Source organism: Grampus griseus, assembly GCF_964374135.1.
Source record: "Grampus griseus genome assembly, chromosome: 7".
NCBI lineage: Eukaryota > Metazoa > Chordata > Mammalia > Artiodactyla > Delphinidae > Grampus > Grampus griseus.
This window is the reverse complement of record NC_139001.1, coordinates 45,505,590-45,526,793: the sequence shown is the minus strand read 5'-3', so window position 1 is coordinate 45,526,793 and position 21,204 is coordinate 45,505,590. Positions and strand designations below refer to the sequence as shown.

The 21,204-nt window shown below is 36.6% G+C and overlaps 1 protein-coding gene across 1 annotated transcript in view; it reads left to right on the top strand.

Annotated features, from left to right (window-relative positions):
- GULP1 (GULP PTB domain containing engulfment adaptor 1) overlaps positions 1-21,204 on the top strand; it is a 276,087-nt gene that overhangs the window by 160,929 nt on the left and 93,954 nt on the right. Inside the window, exons 3-4 of the mRNA XM_082658306.1 lie at positions 1,815-1,889; positions 7,570-7,631. Coding sequence (XP_082514432.1) covers positions 1,862-1,889; positions 7,570-7,631 — 90 coding nt within the window. The 5' untranslated portion in view covers positions 1,815-1,861. The remainder of the gene's footprint in view (positions 1-1,814; positions 1,890-7,569; positions 7,632-21,204) is intronic.

The window sequence follows — 21,204 nt, the reverse complement described above, 5'->3', positions numbered from 1 at the left end:
AGATAGCAGTAATGTCACTGCAATAACAACTTTATGATAAAGATTAATTTCTCTGCTGTGCTTCAATTGCTATGTAGATTTATGGAGAGTGTATGGACTGAATGTTTGTGTCCCTTGCAAATTCATATGTTGAAGCCCTCTCCCCCAGAGTGCTGGTATTTGGAGATAGAGCCTTTAGGAGCTAATTAGGTTTAGATGAGGTCACAAAGGTGGGGCCCCAGTGATGGGATTAGTGTCCTCATGAGAACAAGAAGAGATAAGAGTGCCCTCTCTCTTTTCTGCCATGTGAGGAGACAGCCAGAAGGTGGCTGTTTACAAGCCACGATGAAGGTCCTCATTAGAACCCTACCATGCTGGCACCCTAAAGTATGACTCTCAAACTTCCAGCCTCTAGAACTGTGAGGAATAAATTTCTGTTGTTTAAGCCACCCAGTTGATGGTATCTTGTTATGGCAGTCTGAGCAAACCAAAATAAAAATTGTTACTGAGAAGCAGGGTGCTGCTGTAACAAACACCTAAAAATGTAGAAACAGGTTTGGAATTGGGTAATGGGGGGAAGCTAGAAGAGTTTTAAAGTGCATGCTAGAAGAAACCAAGAGTATTTTGAAGGGATTACTAAAGATGATTCTGGTGAGAGGAGAGCTGGAGAGGAAGTTTCCATCTTCTTAGAGAATACATAGATAATCATGAACAGAATGTTGTAGAAATCTGAATGGTAAAGGCCATTCTGATAAGGTCTCGGAAAAGTGGAACATGTTTTTTGAACAACGGTGAAAAGGTGATCATTGTAATAAAGTGGCAAAAAACTTGGCCAACTTGTATTTGTGTTCTAGTGTTTTGTGGAGGGTAAAACTTGCAATCTATAAAATTGGATGTTAGCTGAGGGGATTTCTAAGCAAAATGTTGAAGGAGGGGCTTGGTTCCTTCTAATTGATTATAGTAAAATGTGAGAAGGAAATGAATTTGTTAAGCAGAAAGTAATCAGTACTTAAAAGATTTGGAAAATTCTCAGCCAATCCATATAGCAGAGAACACCAAAGGTATGGCCAAATAGCCCTTTGATGAGATTAGTATCTATGTGAATTGCAGACCTAATCAGCTACTCTAGCAAAACATTGCCAGTTTCAACTGAAGAAGAGGGAGATGGGATGAAATGAAGAACAGCTTTTGGATTTCTTAGATCCCACAGGAAAGGACCATACAGCTACTTGGCTGTGAATGTGCACTATTCTTCAAGACTAAGAATGAATGATCCTGAATGTGACTCGGAGATCATCAAGGCTCCCTCCTTGGCTTCAGGGGTGGGGAATGGGAGGCATGCCATTGCCTTGGTTTCAACAGATAGGCAGCAGCTGTCTGGAGCATCATGGGACACAGGGCTGCCAAGCATAGCCTGATTGGGGGTGGGGGGCATGACCCCCATTTATATCAGAAGACTTCTGTTTATCCACCACTGCTGTTAATGATAACCCAAAACATTACCACACTTCTTGCCAACAAGCTCAGGGAAAAGTTAACCTTCTTTATTCTTAAATTTGAAGGTAAATATAATTAGTGAAAGACGTATAATAGGATAAAAGACAAAAGTTAAGGAACTTTGGAGGAATTTCTTTTGATATATTGTTCTTATCTGCTGTGCCACTCATAATATTGAGTGTTACGTTTATTCTTACCCATCGTCCTTCAGGATATTTTGAAATATTGCTTTTAAACATCTAGAAAATTTTAAAAGACTTTGTGATTAAAATAATTTACATAAAAGAGGTTGATCAACATTCCTTTATTTATGCTTTACTATTTTCTTAATTTTATAGGATATAAAGTGTGATTGAACTGAACATCTATTTGGTTGATCCTCATCATGAACCGTGCTTTTAGCAGGAAGAAAGGTAAGTGTGTCCACTAAAGACCTGGCAGTCATCTCAATATTACTGTTCAAATCCAGCAGAGATGTTAAGAAATCACTTTTTCTGATTATCAAACCATGTGACTCTAGAATGAAGTTAGAGTTGCAAAAAATAAAGTGATCTGACAGGAAGTTAGTCCTAACTTCACTTTTCATAGCCATAGTACTAAATTCCCTGAGCTTACATGGGCTATAGTGTTTTAAATTCACTCGTGTGTGTGTGTGTGTGTGTGCATGAACTTCACTTTTTATTGAATAATGAATAAGGATTCATGATGGGTGAATTGATAGCAAGAGGCCAAATAAATTTGTTATTAATTTTAAAGTAGGAATTTAAAATAAGTATAAATATATCGTAATTATCAGTACAGAAATTTTTTTAAGGGGCAGGAAAACATGGCATTTGGCAAAATATTTCTTGATACACTCATAGGAAAGATAGAAAAATTTGATAGTTTTATATAGTTCAGTAAAGTTAAAATAATGTATCCTTGCCATTCTAGAAGGAGTTCTCTAGTGGTGGGCACAGGGCTCTCTCCTGTTTAACATGCTGTCAATGACCTGGGAGAGAATACTTAAATGATGCCACTCAAGTTCTTAGGTGATTGAAAGTAGGAAGAGATAACTGATGTGGTAGGATTACAGGCATATGGGGGGAAATGACTAGTTAGGTCATATTCCACACTGTAAACTTAATAAGATATTGTAAATTGCCAAACATGGGTCCAGAACCTCTAACACTTATATACTTATTTATATATGGTTATTATTTGGAAGATGCACCTTAATTGCTGTGTGGGTAAAACATGGCTGAAGAATAAAGTCATCAGTGTGGTTATCAGAGGTTCCAGTTCATTTTCTAATGGATGAATAATGAACAGTCTTGAACCAGGAAACAGATTAATTGTTCTACTCCATGTCCTCAGTCACAGTGTGTTCTTGCTTTTAAGGATGAATTGACACACTGTAACATGCCTGGTTGAGAAAGGCTGAGATGACTTCAGGACTTTCAACCATGCAACAGGAAGCATGGCTGAGAACCCTTGGTGTGGTCTTGCAATTTTGGAAGACCTATGAACGTTTGAATGCTGTCATTTGTTCATGGAACTAACTTTAATAAAGGACAAATGGGTGTAAATTATAAGGTCATTGATTAAATGTAGGAAAAAAATTCCAACAAAGTTGTGCCAAAGTATAACGGAATTATTCAAAGTATTACCTTTATTTTTTACTGCAATGAGAGGTGTTCGAACATTTGGATGTGGTGCAGAGGATTAATGTATTCAGTAGGGATTTAGGTAATGTGAAGAACTTTCAGGCACTTTTCAACCCTGGGAAACTAGGAATTTATTATTTTACTTATTTTTCAGAATAAGAGGAAGGCAAAATGACATTTATTGTGGTCTGTAGCTTGCTTCTGATTTAAAACATATACCAAAAATGAAATCATGCTTCTTTTTATTCCCTTTACTAGTAAAAAATCTAGAAATAATTCTCTGATATAGAAGTATTTTTACTAAGACAATAAAAACCTTACATCACAACTCATCACTTTAAACACACTATCTTGTTTTTTAAAGACACTTCAATATCTTCGCTTCTTTTTATTTGCTTAGAATTCCCTTTCCCATGGTTTTAAAATTGAAACTTCACATTTCTAATTTACTGTTTATTTGAAGGGGATTTGGAGTGGTTTTTCACTGAGAAATCCCAAGTGTTGGATAGTAAGATGAGTAACTGGCGATTGTATATTTGGCTCACTTGAAGACAGTGGGAGTACAACCATGAGGAAAATCAGAGTGATCTAGAGAATCAAGAAGCAGAAACTTGTTATTTCCTGCTTTGCTGCATTCTCTTTAAATTTCTTTTGACTTCTCTTATTTTTCAAGTCTAGTGATTACATATCAGAAAATTTTTGATCAGTATTTCACTCCAGTTCATTTAGAACCGGCAAGTTCTACCTTAAGTTCACCCGTCACTTCACACTCTCTCATTTATTACAGTTGTAAAAAGAAAACTTCTTGGAGCCTGTGCTCCTAGTTTCAATCAGTAGCACTATTTGTTGAATTTTAATTTGAGATGTAAAACTGGAATTTTATCAGAGAATTCATATACTTGACCATCAGGAGCTGTAATTATAGCCCTAGAGAATATATAATTCAAGTCATCTTTCCAATAACTAGCATCAACATACACTGTACTGTACTCTAAACAAAACAAGATCGTCTTTTATCTTTAAAAACTTATCTCTTATTTCATAGATATCCAATTTACTTGGTTATTACATGCAACCTTACTGAATCAGAAACCCAAGGAAAAGAGATTATCTTAAACCTAAACATAATTGTTTTTTTCTCTTTTTATTAAATCTCCCAATTAGTAATTTGGTATTCTTTGATTGAATTGTCCAGGCACTTCACTGATTTTCTTTGCAAATGCTTTAATGGTTATTAGTGTTGCTCATAGGGTCTGAAAAAAACTGAATGTACTAGAATTGCATCATTTTGGACTATTTTGAAAAGCTCTGTAAAAATTATCTAACCCCAGATTCATAGATTAAATTTTAATTAATGTTTTATAGCTTCTTTCTTTCCCTATGTTAGCTTTCTTTTTGAACTTTTAAAATCTTATATTCTATTTATTATGTCAAAAATTAATCGTTTAGTTAAAAAAGCATAAACGTGATTATTCAACTAATTACACTTTATGTTCTTTAACTTGTCAGTTGATATAGTGATGAGTAGAAATAATCATAGTGCAAAGCACTTAAATTTCAATAGTTTTAAAATATTTTCCTTTTCATGAAAATTTTATTCAAATGCATCCATTCATCCATTAATATTTAGTTTTAAATTAATATGTTCAAAGTAGGTTTTTTCACTATTTTAAGCTCTGATGATACAAGAATAATGAAGTTTACTGCATCTTTCTAGATGAACTCTTAATCTAAATACATTTGAATACCTAGATTTATTGACCCAGTAGTCAGAGTGGTTTGACAGCTGTCAAATATTTTTGAAATGTTGGCCTTTCCTTTTATGTGAATGTTCACTATTAAGTCAGTGATTATAGTTTAATATCAAGAAAGGGAACACATTCTAGAGTGTCTGTTCCTGTTTCATCACCAATTCTATGGATCCAGTATCTTTTGTGGGTCCATATAGTGACCAAAGGCATCACCTGTACCCTTTCTTCAAGGTCAGACACATCTATATGAGTTAACATATAGTTTTGTCCTGTCAGTTTTTTCTTTTGCCAAAGTATAAATTAGAATGACATTAAAGACTCATTTTGGAAATGCTTCAGGTTTAATAGGTGTATTACCTATACTAGAGGTATGTAATGAACAACCGTTAAATCGTCAGCACTTGGTGTGTGGATGTAGATTTTTTGTAATTGTAGTAACTGCAGCTTATCCGCTGGTAATTTAGTATTGTGATTATTTTAGTCTTTCACCAGTAACAGCTAGATATACCTAACCTCTTTCTAGGTTACTGCAATACGAGACTATAACAAAGGCAGTGTCATGAGTTTTCAAATAATAGTGTTTTAGAGGAGAAAGCAGTTATCCCTCTGCTTCAGGATTGGAATGAACCATCGGATTCAAACTTTAGTTAGACTTTGCATCCTCCTGAGCTATGCTCTGTGTCTTGGAAAAGGAGACATGAGAAGAATTGAGTTAAGAGGTAAAAAAAAGGAACTAGATATTTTTCTGGGTTTTCTGAAGGCAGATCTTTGGTGTTTTTATTATCTTGGCATACAGTATTGTGATAAATTTATTTTAATATACAAGAGCAAGACTATATTCCAAATCTAAGTACAAATTATTCTTGAATTAATCATATCACTATCCAGTAGCAGTCATAAAGAGAAAACTGTAGTTAAAATGAAAATCCATACAAGAAATAAGAGTTATACATTATTGTCAATGTCAGTATGTCAATACCGCTTTTTGAAGCCTAGAATGTATTGCTTCTCAAAATATTTCACCCAAGTACGGCTGTCACATATCCACTTCAGTAATCAGAAATAGCCCTAAAATTCATCATGGGCACAGGATTTTATTGATCCCTCATGTTTCGTCTTAGAAATCCTTGTAAATATTGCATTGAACCCCATAAACATATTTAATATATAGTGCATTATCCTTTGAATGGTTTAAAATAATTAAAATTCCGGGAATATCTGCCATTTTCTCTATGTCTTCACATTCCTCCAGTTTGAGAACATATTAATTATACCGAACTAGTTTCTGTTAACATCATTTTTTTTTTTTTTTTTTTTTTTTTTTTGCGGTATGCGGGCCTCTCACTGTTGTGGCCTCTCCCATTGCGGAGCACAGGCTCCGGACGCGCAGGCCCAGCGGCCATGGCTCACGGGCCCAGCCGCTCCGCAGCATGTGGGATCTTCCCAGACCGGGGCACGAACCCGTGTCCCCTGCATCAGCAGGCGGACTCTCAACCACTGCACCACCAGGGAAGCCCTAACATCATTTTTTTTTTTTCTAACATCATTTTTAAATGTTCTGAATTGAATGTTGAAAATGCTTTGTTAGTAATCTGATATTTTCTTTTAGTGTGTACTTATTTAATATTTTTCATGGTAAAATATATGTCTGATTTTATTCTATTTATAATATTGATTCTAAATTTTTAAATTCCCATTAGGAGTAAAATATTCACAAAACTCCACTTAAGACATAACATATTTGAAGATTGAGAAGTTTTACTACAGACAAATGCAGTTTGTAAAAAATCAGCAAATTAGATTTGTGTAAACATTAGCATGTTTTGCTTTTTTCCTGCTTATATGTTCCACAAAATATTTTTGGAAGATATGTGGAATATATAAATCAAATTCAAAAATTGAATGAAAATTTTATTTTCTATTTTATCAATAATATACAATACAAATTACTTTCGATATCTTCTATTTTTTTTAACATCTTTACTGGAGTATAATTGCTTTACAATCTTCTTTTAATTACTTTTATTTCTATTATTCTATTACACTAATTTAAATAGTGTAATAATTTCAAATTACTGCATTTAAGATCATTTATATCCAAAACTCCTGATAGTGGACCCTCAATCAATGTTTCTTTAAATTGAGGTTAAAAAATTATCCTAATATTATATTAATTTTTAAATGAATTTAGTAGATTGATTCATTTCAGCTTTATATAAATGCAGTTGTTAGTTTAATGTTAGAATTTCCTGTTACTAGTTAATTCTTGATACTAAGGAGTAGTAACAGTCATGAGAAAAGAGCAGATTACTATTTATTGAAAAGGGAATTAAGAAAAATAACCTGTTATTCATGAGAGTATCACATGAAATAAGAAAAATAAAACATAATTATTCACATAATTGATATAATTACTCATAGCCCAACTGATGTTCTTTTAATATTCTTTAAAAATTCAAAATTGTTTTATTATTAGAAAGCTTTTAAAAGGAAAAGACTTTTATATTAAAGAAAGAATCCTATAATTACTTTGTGGTTACATCGTTCATATATCTGACTAGTTATTATTTCTCATTTTAGCAAAACTATCTCCAAATTAGAAGTGCTCCCATCCATATCAGACTCCTTTCAAATGCATGAATATGACACCCTTAGAACCTGTGATTTAATTTAACACTGTGTATTCTTCATTGCAGACAAATCATGGATGCATACGCCAGAGGCTTTATCAAAACATTACATTCCCTATAATGCAAAGGTAAAATAGTTCATATGATATTACTGAATTTTATTTTGCTATAGTATTATTGCTATTATTTTTTTATTTAACATCTTTATTGGAGTATAATTGCTTTAGAATGTTGTGTTAGTTTCTGCTATATAACAAAGTGAACCAGCTATATGTATACATATATCCCCATATCCCCTCCCTCTTGCGTCTCCCTCCCACCCTCCCTATCCCACCCCTCTAGGTGGTCACAAAGCACCGAGCTGATCTCCCTCTGCATTACAGCTGCTTCCCACTAGCTATCTATTTTACATTTGATAGTGTGTATATGTCAATCCTACTCTCTCAATTCGTCCCATCTTACCCATCCCCTTCCCCATGTCCACAAGTCGATTCTCTGTGTCTGCATCTTTATTCCTGTCCTGCCCCTAGGTTCATGAGAACCTTTTTTTTTTTTCAGATTCCATGTATATGTGTTAGCATATGGTGTTTGCTTTTCTCTTTTTGACTAACTTCATTCTGTATGACAGACTCTTAAGTCCATCCACCTCACTACAAATAACTCAGTTTCATTTCATTTTATGGTTGAGTAATATTCCATTGTATAAACGTGCCACATCTTCTTTATCCATTCATCTGTTGATGGACACTTAGGTTGGTTCCATGTCCTGGCTGTTGTAGATACTGCTGCAATAAACACTGTGGTACATGGCCCTTTTTGAATTACGGTTTTCTCGGGTATATGCCCATTAGTGGGATTGCTGGGTCATATGGTAGTTTTATTTTTAGTTTCTCAAGGAACCTCCATACTGTTCTCCATGGTGGCTGTATCAATGTACAATCCCACCAACAGTGCAAGAGGGTTCTCTTTTCTCCACACCCTCTCCAGCATTTATTGTTTGTAGCGTTTTTGATGGAGGCGTGTGAGGTGTGAAGTGATACCTCATAGTTTTGATTTGCATTTCTCTAATGATTAGTGACGTTGAGCATTCTTTCATGTGTTTGTTGGCAATCTGTATATCTTCTTTGGAGAAATGTCTATTTAGGTCTTTTGCCCATTTTTGGATTGGGTCGTTTGTTTTTTTGATATTGAGCTGCTTGTATATTTTGGAGATTAATCCTTTGTCAGTTGCTTCGTTTGCAAATATTTTCTCCCATTCTGAGTTGTCTTTTGGTCTTGTTTATGGTTTCCTTTGCTGTGCAAAAGCTTTTAAGTTTCATTAGGTCCCATTTATTTCTTTTTGTTTTTATTTCCGTTTCTCTGGGAGGTGGGTCAAAAAGGACCTTGCTGTGATTTATGTCATAGAGTGTTCTTCCTATGTTTTCCTCTAAGAGTTTTATAGTGTCTGGCCTTACATTTAGGTTTTTAATCCATTTTGAGTTTATTTTTGTGTATGGTGTTAGGAAGTATGCTAATTTCATCCCTTACATGTAGCTGTCCAGTTTTTGCAGCACCACTTATTGAAGAGGCTGTCCTTTCTCCATTATATATTCTTACCCCCTTTATCAAAGATAACGTGACCATATGTGCGTGGGTTTATCTCTGGGCTTTCTATCCTGTTTTATTGGTCTATATTTCTGTTTTTGTGCCAGTACCATACTGTCTTGATTACTGTAGCTTTGTAGTATAGTCTGAAGTCAGGGAGCCTGATTCCGCCAGCTCTGCCTTTCTTTATCAAGATTGCTTTGGCTATTCTGGGCCTTTTGTATTTCCATACAAATTGTGAAATTCTTTGTTGTTGTTCTGTGAAAAATGCCATTGGTAGTTTGATAGGGATTGCATTGAATCTGTAGATTGCTTTGGGTAGTAGAGTCATTTTCACAATGTTGATTCTTCCAATCTAAGAACATGGTACATCTCTCCATCTGTTTGTATCATCTTTAATTCTTTCATCTGTGTCTTATAGTTTTCTGAGTACAGGTCTTTTACCTCCTTAGGTAGGTTTATTCCTAGATATTTTATTATTTTTGTTGCACTGGTAAATGGGAGTGTTTTCTTAATTTCTCTTCCAGATTTTTCATCATTAGTATATAGGAATGCAAGAGATTTCTGTGCATTAATTTTGTATCCTGCTACTTTGCCAAATTCATTGATTAGCTCTAATAGTTTTCTGGTAGCAGCTTTAGGATTCTCTATGTATAGTATCATGTCATGTGCAAACAGTGACAGTTTTACTTCTTCTTTTCAGATTTTTAAATTTCTTTTTCTTCTCTGATTGCTGTGTCTAAAACTTCCAAAACTATGTTGAATAATAGTGGTGAGAGTGGGCAATCTTGTCTTGTTCCTGATCTTAGAGGAAATGGTTTCAGTTTTTCACCATTGAGAACAATGTTGTCTGTGCGTTTGTCATATATGGCCTTTATTATATTGAGGTAGGTTCCCTCTATGCCTACTTTCTGGAGAGTTTTTATCATAAATGGGTGTTGAATTTTGTCGAAAGCTTTTTCTGCATCTATTGAGATTATCATATAGTTTTTATCCTTCAATTTGTTAATATGGTGTATCACATGAATTGATTTCCATATATTGAAGAATCCTTGCATTCCTGGGATAAACCTCACTTAATCATGGTGTATGATCCTTTTAATGTGCTGTTGGATTTTGTTTGCTAGTATTTTGTTGAGGACTTCTGCATCTATGTTCATCAGTGATATTGGCCTGTAGTTTTCTTTTCTTGTAACATCTTTGTCTGGTTTTGTCATCAGGGTGATGGTTGCCTCGTAGAATGAGTTTGGGAGTGTTCCTCCCTCTGCTACATTTTGGAAGAATTTGAGAAGGATAGGTGTTAGCTCTTCTCTAAATGTTTGATAGAATTTGCCTGTGCAGCCATCTGGTTCCAGGCTTTTTTGGTTGGGAGATTTTTTTTTTTTTTTTTTTTTTTTGGCGGTACGTGGGCCTCTCACTGTTGTGGCCTCTCCCGTTGTGGAGCACAGGTCCGGACACGCAGGCTCAGCGACCATGGCTCACGGGCCCAGCTGCTCCACGGCATATGGGATCTTCCCGGACCGGGGCACGAACCTGTGTCCCCTGCATCGGCAGGCGGACTCTTAACCACTGCGCCACCAGGGAAGCCCTTGGAAGATTTTTAATCACAGTCTCAGTTTCAGTGCTTGTGATTGGTCTGTTTATATTTTCTGTTTCTTCCTGGTTCAGTCTCAGAAGGTTGGGCTTTTCTAAGAATTTGTCCATTTCTTCCAGGTTTTCTATTTTATTGGCATATAGTTGCTCGTAGTACTCTCATGATCCTTTATATTTCTTCAGTGTCCGTTGTTACTTCTCCTTTTCCATTTTAATTCTGTTGATTTGAATATTCTCCCCTTTTTCTTGGTGAGTCGGGCTAATGGTTTATCAATTAGGTCTATCTTCTCAAAGCACCAGCTTTTAGTTTTATTGATCTTTGCTATTATTTCCTTCATTTGTTTTTCATTTATTTCTGATCTGATCTTTATGATTCCTTTCCTTCTGCTTACTTTGAGGTTTTTTTGTTCTTTTTTTCTCTAATTGCTTTAGGTGTAAGGTTAGGTTGTTTATTTGAGATGTTTCTTGTTTCTTGAGGTAGGATTGTATTGCTATAAACTTCCTTCTTAGAACTGGTTTTGCTGCATCCCATAGGTTTTGGGTCACCATGTTTTCGTTGTCATTTGTTTCTAGGTATTTTTTTCATTTCCTCTTTGATTTCTTCAGTGATCTCTTGCTTGTTTAGTAGAGTATTGTTTATCCTCCATTTTTTACAGATTATTTTCCTGTAATTGATATCTAGTATCAAAGCATTGTGGTTGGAGAAGATACTTGATATGATTTCAATTTTCTTAAATTTACCAAGGCTTGATTTGTGACCCAAGATATGGTCTATCCTGGAGAATGTTCCGTCAGCACTTGAGAAGAAAGTGTATTGTGTTGTTTTTGGATGGAATGTCGTATAAATATTAATTAAGTCCATCTTGTTTAATGTGTCATTTAAAGTTGTGTTCCCTTATTTATTTTCATTTTGGTTGATCAGTCCATTGGTGAAAGTGGGGTGTTAAGAGTCCCCTACTATTAATGTGTTACTGTCAATTTCCCCTTTTATGGCTATTAACATTTGCCTTATGTATTGAGGTGCTTCTATGTTGGGTGCATAAATATTGACGATTGTTATATCTTCTTCTTGTATTGATCCCTTGATGATTATGTAGTGTCTGTCTTTGTCTCTTGTAATAGTCTTTATTTTGAAGTCATTTTGTCTGATATGAGAATTGCTACTCCAGCTTTCTTCTGATTTCCATTTGCATGGAATATCTTTTTCCATCCCCTCACTTTCAGTCTGTATGTGTCCCTAGATCTGAAGTGGGTCTCTTGTAGACAGCATATATAAGGGTCTTGTTTTTGTATCCATTCAGCCAGTCTATGTCTTTCAGTTGGAGCATTTTATCCATTTGCATTTAAGGTAATTATTGATATGTATGTTCCTATTACCATTTTCTTAATTGTTTTGGGTTTGTTATTCTAGGTCTTTTCCTTCTCTTGTGTTTCCTGCCTAGAGAAGTTCCTTTAGCATTTGTTGTAAAGCTGGTTTGGTGGTGCTGAATTCTCTTAGCTTTTGCTGTCTGTAAAGGTTTTAATTTCTCCATCGAATCTGAATGAGATCCTTGTTGGGTAGAGTAATGTTGGTTGTGGGTTTTTGCCTTTCATCACTTTAAATATGCCCTGCCACCCTCTTCTGGCTTGCAGAGTTACTGCTAAAAGATCAGCTCTTAACTTTATGGGGATTCCCTTGTATGTTATTTGTTTCTTTTCCCTTGCTGCTTTTAATTTTTTTCTTAGTATTTAATTTTTGATGGTTTGATTAATGTGTGTCTTGGCATGTTTCTTCTTGCATTTATCCTGTATGAGACTCTCTGCACTTCCTGGACTTGGTTGATTATTTCCTTTCCCATTTTAGGGAAGTTTTCAACTGTAATCTCTTCAAATATTTTCTCAGTCCCTTGCTTTTTCTCTTCGTCTCTGAGACACCTATAATTCAAATGTTGGTGCGTTTAATGTTGTCCCATACGTCTCTGAGACTGTCCTCAATTCTTTTCATTCTTTTTTCATTATTCTGCTCTGCAGTAGTTATTTCCAGTATTTTATCTTCCAGGTCACTTATCCATTCTTGTGCCTCAGTTATTCTGCTATTGATTCCTTCTGGAAAAGTTTTAATTTCATTTATTGTGTTGTTCATCATTGTTTTTTTGCCCTTTAGTTCTTATAGGTCCTTTTTAAATGTTTCTTGTATTTTCTCCATTCTGTTTCCAGGATTTTGGTTCACCTTTACTGTCATTACTCTGAATTCTTTTTCAGTTAGACTGCCTATTTCCTCTTCATTTGTTTGGTCTGGTGGCTTTTTATCTTGCTCCTTCATCTGCTGTGTATTTCTCTGTCTTCTCATTTTGCTTAACTTACTGTGTTTGGGGTCTCGTTTTTGTAGGCTTTAGGTTCATAGTTCCTATTGTTTTTGGTGTCTGCCCCCAGTGGGTCAGGTTGGTTCAGTGGCTTGTGTAGGCTTCCTGGTGGAGGGGACTGGTGCCTGTATTCTGGTGGGTGCGGCTGGATCTTGTCTTTCCAATGGGCAGAGCCGCGTCTGCTGTTGTGTTTTGGGGTGTCTGTGAACTTATTATGATTTTAGGCAGCCTCTCTGCTAATGGGTGGTGTTGTGTTCCTGTCTTGCTAGTTTTTGGCGTGGGACGTCCAACACTGGAGCTTGCTGGCCGTTGTATGGAGCTGGGTCTTAGTGTTGACATGGAAATGTCTGGGAGAGCTCTCACCAATTGATATTACATGGGGCCAGGAGGTCTGTGGTGGTTCAATGTCCTGAACTCAGCTCTCCAACCCAAGAGGATCAGGCCTGACCCCAGGCCAGAGCACCAAGACCCTGTCAGCCACATGGCTCAGAAGAAAAGGGAGAAAAAAAGAAAGAAAAAAAATAATAAGTAATTTTTTTAATTATTAAAAGAAAACAGTTATTAATTTAAGAAAGTAATAATTATAATTTAAAAAAAAAGAAGAGAGCAACCATACTAATAAACAAATCCACTGATGATAACAAGCGCTAAAAGTGTACTAAGATTAACATAAAAATCAGAAACAAGTCAGTCGCAGACAACAAACCTAAGTCTACAGTTGCTCCCAATTCCACCGCCTCGATTTTGGGATGATTCGTTGTCTATTCAGGTATTCCACAGATGCAGGGTACATCAAGTTGATTGTGGGGATTTAATCCACTCCTGAGGCTGCTGGGAGAAATTTCCCTTTCTCTTCTTTGTTCGCACAGCTCCTGGGGTTCAGCTTTGGTTTTGGCCCCACCTCTGCATGTAGGTCACCCTCAGGCATCTGTTCCCACCCAGACAGGAAAAGGTTAAAGCAGCAGCTGATTAGGGAGCTCTTGCTCACTCATGGTGGGGGGGGAGGGAGAGATATTGTAGTTATAATTGGAATGCGGTGCAAGCCTGTGGCAGCAGAGGCCAACGTGACATTGCAACAGCCTGAGGCATGCCGTGTGTTCTCCCTGGGAAGTTGTCCGTGGATCATGGGACCCTGGCAGTGGCGGGCTGCACAGGCTCCTGGGTGTGTGTGTGGGGGTGTGGATAGTGACCTGTACTTACACACAGGATTTTTGGTGGCTGCAGCAGCAGCGTTAGTTTCATGCCCATCTCTGGTGTCTGAGCTGATAGCCGCGGCTCGCGCCCGTCTCTGGAGCTCATTTAGGCAGTGCTCTGAATCCCCTCTCCTCGCGCACCCTGAAACAATCGTCTCTTTCCTCTTAGCCATGTCCAGACTTTTTCCTGGACTCCCTCCCGGCTAGCTGTGGCGCACTAGCCCCCTTCAGGCTGTGTTCACGCAGCCAACCCCAGTCCTCTCCCTGGGATCTGACCTCCGAAGCCAGAGCCTCAGCTCCCAGCCCCCGCCGGCCTCAGCAGGTGAGCAGACAAACCTCTCGGGCTGGTGAGTGCCGGTCGGCCCTGATTCTCTGTGCGGGAATCTTTCCACTTTGCCCTCTGCACCCCTGTTGCTGCCCTCTACTCCATGATTCCGAAGCTTCCCGCGCCCCCCGCCAACCCCCGTCCCTGCCAGTGAAGGGGCTTCCTAGTGTGTGGAAACTTTTCCTCCTTCATAGCTCCCTCCCAGAGGTGCAGGTCCCGTCCCTATTCTTTTGTCTCTGTTTTTTCTTTCTTCTTTTGCCATACCCAGTTACGTGGGGAGTTTCTTGCCCTTTGGGAAGTCTGAGGTCTTCTGCCAGTGTTCAGTAGGTGTTCTGTAGGAGCTGGTCCACCTATAGATGTATTTTTGATGTATTTGTGGGGAGGAAGGTGATCTCCATGTCTTAGTCCTCTGCCATCTTGAAGGTCCCCTTATTATTGCTAATTTATGGTTGATCTTATAAAGATTGCTTATGCTTTGGCATTTCTTAGTAGATGATCCCTGAAAAATTTTGCATAAATAAAATAATTTTGTATATATAATATGGGAAGTTATTTTTCTTTCTAAATAAGTATTCTATTTTATAAAAGACTATCCTTTATAATTTCTGTTTAAATCATGAATGTAGTTTCTTCAAATGATTTTGGCTATTGTTAAAATCATTGCAGTATTGTAGCCTATAAGAAATAAAACAACCAACAAATTAGTTTCCTTTAAAAATACTTAGTGTTGCATTACACAGACAAATATAAAAACTAGTCTGGTAATGAGCTGCAATTTTAATGAATGTAATTATCACCCAAAAAAAGGAGACAAACAAAACTTAAACTATTAAGAAAACGCAGAAAAAGTGCATATTTTTTATGAATCTTTTGTTCAAATGCTGCATTTTAATAGAGAAATCGAAACAATCCATACGCCATGTCTTCAAAGATTTGATTCATTGCTGTTGTTGGAAAACTGGACAAATAAATGAATGCCATTTACAAAAGGGTTTTTAAAGGAAGGTGTTATTTTTATAATTTATGAGCACTAAACGTGAAGTAGATTTCAGAGAAATCTGTTTAAATTTGGAAGAGACAGATGTGAATTAAAGAGCTGGGTTTGGGAATAAGGGAGTGGGCCAGACTTAAGCAACTGACCTTTGGAGATGGCATGGGGGAAAATAGAAAATGATAAAATTATTTTTATAAGAGAACAGTGGATTAGTGGGATATAAAGAGATTAGTTATGAGGAATTATTTCAGGAAAAATTTTCTAAAAAGTTGTTGAACTGAGAGCCGATAGTGTTTAATAGGAAACCTCTACAGCACTGGTCTGAGTCTGAATCAGCAGGAAGCAGCATTTAAAAGGCCATCTAGAAGAAGTTCTTCCAGAGGGTTACTCAGCAGCGAGCTTTGTGGAGTGTAGCAACTGTATGTCTTCTGGCTGACTGTGCAGCAAAGAAAATGCTCAAAAATGTCTTCTGTGTAAAACTAACCTACCTGAAACCGCTACAATGCTCATGAATTTCCCTGTAAAGTTAACATGAGGATTGATTGCCATGAATTAGCATGAAAAGTTTACTTAAAGGAATGAGAAAAAAACATGTTAATATTACCCATCTCTTCCACAGATATTCCTCGTGTTAGGTATTGATACACTACATAAGATCTTCATAGAAACAAATTTAATCTAGAAAATCACTATTATTTTAAAGCCTATGCTCAATTTTTTTATGTTATCAATCATTGTAGAATTATATCCTTCAAGTGAAACCATCAGAGATTATTCACTTTTATAAATGACTGAAGTGCCTCATTTTGAAAAACTGGTTTATAAAGGATTGAAAGATTACACTGTAATTAAAACTGCCTTTAACTCTTTGGATTAATGTGACAATGGAGATCTGCTTGTCTACATGGAAAAGTTGCCTGTGCTAATTCACAGGTCCATAACAACTCTAAAACATCCCCGACAAAGTAGAGGGCACAGAAATATCTTCCAGACTGGGGTCGGTCAAATGTGGAAGAGCAGGTTGGTTTTGTTCATTCTCATCTGGCCTCCTGAGTGATATCATATGTACCAAGTAGCATTAAAAATATTTGAAGAATGTTATTTTTTTCTGAATTCCCTTCTTTGTGGCACTTTTAAAATTGATTGCTTAGTAGTTATTTTTGAAAAATTTCTCATCTCTTAGTAGAGAAATGCCACTTGAAAACTAAATCCATGTCCACAGAAGTACCTTGGGGAAACAGACAAAAAAAAACAAAAAACCCCAGAATCTAGACCTAGATTGCCTTGGTTTATATCCTGACTCCAACACTTACTAGCTGTGGTCTTTGGGAAAATTACTTAACCTTTCTGTGTCTATGGTTATTCATCTGTAAATAGGGTTAATAGTAATTTCTCATTAGTGTTGTTATAAAGGTGTTCCATGAAGGGTTAGAATAGTATCTGGGATAAAACAACTACTCATAAATGTTAGCAATCATTAATTTATCTTTTTTATTTTTCACAGGCCTTACCAAAGTGCCTATCTCACAGTAGTTGTTCAATATATATATATATGTATGTTATGAATTAGTGCATAATAACTTTTCCAAGGTAATTGCAAAATAGTTACATTTCATTGAGTCCCAATATATACCAGGCACTGTGCTGGTGTGTTTTTACATGATTTAGTATTTCTATGAACCAATATAGTGATTATTAATGTTATCACCACTTTACATAAGAGAAAAGTAAGGCTGAAAGATGAAATAATATGACTATTTTCACAAAGCTAGTAAGACAGAGCCAGGCTAAAAAACTGAAGTCTATCTGACTTCAAAGATTTTCTTCTTTTTACGTATGTAATAACAGTTGATTATAAATTAATTCATTAAATGACTGTTATGTATAAGGCACCATTGATTGAATGCTGAAGTTTCAGAGCTGTATGACTAATGGCCTATATAGTCTCATGGAGCTTATTGTCATAGGGAAATATTCTTCAAAAATAACTAACATAAAAAGGCAGATCTTGTTTTTTGCCATTCAAGTGGCACTTAGTAGAAAGCTATGGAGATTCAAAGAATGGTGAGTCATTCCTGTTTTATGTAAGTGGGAGTGAGGTAGGGTTTCCAAGGGTCAAAATAAGAGTGGAATGACCATTTCAAGCTGAGATGTCTGAAGGAGGATGAGCTCTGTCAAGAAGGCCTAAGGCACAAACAAAATGGCAAGAGTTGGGCTGGGCGTAAAGTACTAATGATGGTAAAGTACTTTATCAGTTGAGGTTCCATCTAAGAAACACAACTAGTAGGATGTACAACCCCCTACTCTCTACACACACATTTATTTCAGGGAATGGGTTACACAATTTGCGGGGGGGTTGGCTGGCCAGACAAGTCTGAAATCCATATGGCAGGCCATTAGGAAGGGCAGGCTGAAAACTCCTGGGTAGGAGCTGACTGCAGGTGGAATTTCTTCTTATTCAGGAACATAGCAGGCCTGTCTCATTTCTGTTAAGGCCTTTACATTGATTGTATCTAGCCCAGCCAGATTATTCAGAATAAGCTCCTTTACATAAAGTCAGTGATTATAGATGTTAATCATATCTGCAAAATAACTTCATGGCAACACCTAGCTTAGTATTTGATTGAATAACTGGATAGTATAACCTGGCGAAGTTGTCACATAACACTGACCATCAGAAGTACTAATGATCGACAAGGCTAAAAAGATAAGTTGGGAAGGCTTTGAATGGCAGGGTAAGCAGTTTGTGTAGTAAACTAATCAAATAGGATGTTAGGAAGATAAATCTATAGTGATCTGAATTTGGATCAAGAGAGGTAGGATGACATTAAACTTCTTAGGAAGTTATTTTAATGGTAAAAGTGTGTGTTTCTATGTTTATATAGTGTAGTTGATAAACATATCGTGGAAAATAAAGATGTGCTAAATATTCCAGTGAGAGAATTGATGCAACAGAGGAATAATTTGTATATGGGGAAAAGAAAAATCTATCCTCATCCTGTCTAAAAGGGAGGATGATCATATCACTAAAAGATTCCTATCACTTCACTCACTTTTGGCAACCACTGCTTACAAATTAATCTGATAATTTTTTTTTTTTTTCTTCTCTTTTGCGGTACGCGGGCCTCTCACCGTTGTGGCCTCTCCCGTTGCGGAGCACAGGCTCCGGACGCGCAGGCTCAGCGGCCATGGCTCACGGGCCCAGCCACTCCGCGGCATGTGGGATCCTCCCGGACCGGGGCACGAACCCGTGTCCCCTGCATCGCCAGGCGGACCCTCAACCACTGCGCCACCAGGGAAGCCCATAATCTGATAAATTTAACAGAGCTGTTTAAGAATTACAATTCTTCCTGGGGAAATATGTAATAACATTTACATTTAAATGTATTAAGTTTTAAAATGATAGTTTTCTGCTTTCATGTTCTAATTCATTTAGTTTCTTTATTAAGAACATATTTTAGTTCCACATCCTTTCATTTTATATAATATTCTATTTCAAAAATTCACATTTAATATTCATAGTGTTCTTATTTCAAATCATATATAGATATAAAATAGTAGTTGGTTTCAAAAGTATTTTTCTATGTAGGGTTCATTAGTTGTTTTGTTTTTGTTTTTTAATGAGCAGTGACAGCATTAATGCTAGTTCATTGGGAATTCTACATATATTCCTATGTACCCTATAGTGATGTTTTTCAAACTGCAGATTATACTCCCTGAAAAAAATTGGGTTATAAAATCAATGCAGTGGATCATGGAAGACATGTATTTAAAGATGAAGTAGGACAGAAAAGAAAAAGAAAAGAAATTTTCAGAATGCGTATGGTAAACATCAATTTATTCCATAAAATCGTGGTTCATAGTCATAAGAGTTTGAAAGCCACTGCCTTTAAACGGTAACCTGCCTTTAAGTAGTACTAAAAACTTTACCAGCTTTAACTAATTTAAATTGTAAACTAATAATAGAGGGGAGTTTCTTAAAAGAGCAGTTAATTTTTAATAGAAGAGATGATCCACGTAAGTTTAACTACATGTCCTCATTGAATATAACATCTGAATATGATTTCTGAAATATGCATATAAACATGGTAGGAGTGATAGAAAAATACAGTAAAATGTAAATATAATGTTAATATAGATTCATTTGTGCACTCATTCATCCACACATGTACTTATTCATTTGAATTGAGCTCCTAATTTATGCCAGGCCTTGACTGAGAAAATAAGAATTGATTAGTGAACCAAATAGATAAACTCCCACCCTCCTAGGACTTACATATAATAAGCTAAATAATAAGACTTTTTTGAGAGACACCCAATAAGAAAACAATGTGCGTATTTTTATTAATACAGTATTAGTGTTATTTATATAGTATATTATGTATCATATAGTATATTTTTATTAGTATATATGATGTAGTATTAACACAGTATTTTATTTATTAATACAGTATTCCAGGCTGTAATAATTGTATGTAGAAAAGGAAAGCAGAACGTCAGGGATCGGGAAAGGTGGGAAAGAGGATGCTATGTTACATGAAGTGGTCAGGGAAGGTCTGAGGCAGGCGGAGGCCTAAGGGAAGGGAGGGAGTGAGGCGTGTGAGTGCGTTGGGAGACAAATATTCCAGATCGGCTGTCGTGGGCAAGGTGGGACCATGTTTGCCTAGCCAAGGACTAGCCAGGGGCCGGGATGGCTGGAATGCAGTGGATTTCAGGGAAGTCGGAGTAAGTACAATCCAAAAGGCACACGTGCAGTAGAGCAGGTGGGGCAGGGGATGTCCTGTAGTTCTTGTAGGGCCTTTTAGGTGCTGGGGCTCAGGGCGGGCCACCCCTAAATATGCCACAATGGCATATTGATTAATTTGAATTAAAGTTACTTAAGAAATCACCAACACAAGAGGGACACTCTAACACTTCTTTCTGTCTCCCTGAAAGCAGGAAATAAATCTCTCGTGTGAAAGGTGCACTCCCTGCATCTGGAGATAGAAGGACACCCTATTGCCAGAGATAGGGGTTTTAGATTAGGAGCCTACAGAAACAAACCTCGTTACTTCTTTAGTGTACTACCCCAAGCCCAAATTCTATTTAGATTCTTCACTAGTTGAGCATCCCAAACCCAAGTTTCTTTGTCCTGTCAGTTCCTCACAAATTTATTGTTTCTTTGTCTAAAAAGTATAAAAGCTGCCTGCCTTGAACACTTCTTAGGTCCTATTTTTACGAGACCTCTTGTGCATGAATTAAAATTTGTTGCTTTTTCTCCTGTTTATCTGTCTTGCATTAATTTGATTATTGTCCCAGAGGGGTAGAGGGAAAATTTCCCCCTCTCCAACATAGGCCACTGTAAAATTTGAGAAACCCTCAATTTAGAGAGTTTTGAGAGAAAGAGTAACAAGAAGTGAAACGAGTTTTTAACAGGAATCAGCTGTGAGAGGAAAAGGTGAACACACATCAAAAGTCCAGCGTGAGGGTCCAAGCAAGGAGAGCGACTGTGGCTTGAAGCTGAGTAGGAGCTGAAGGAGAAGGTAGTGGGCATCTGAGTATATTTTGAAGATGATGCTGATAGGCTCTATGGGTGGATTTTGTATTAGCTATCTATTGATGCTATAATTAGAGCATTAAAGCATAAAGATAATTTTTGATCACCCTTAAGGAAGACTGTAGTATTTTCAT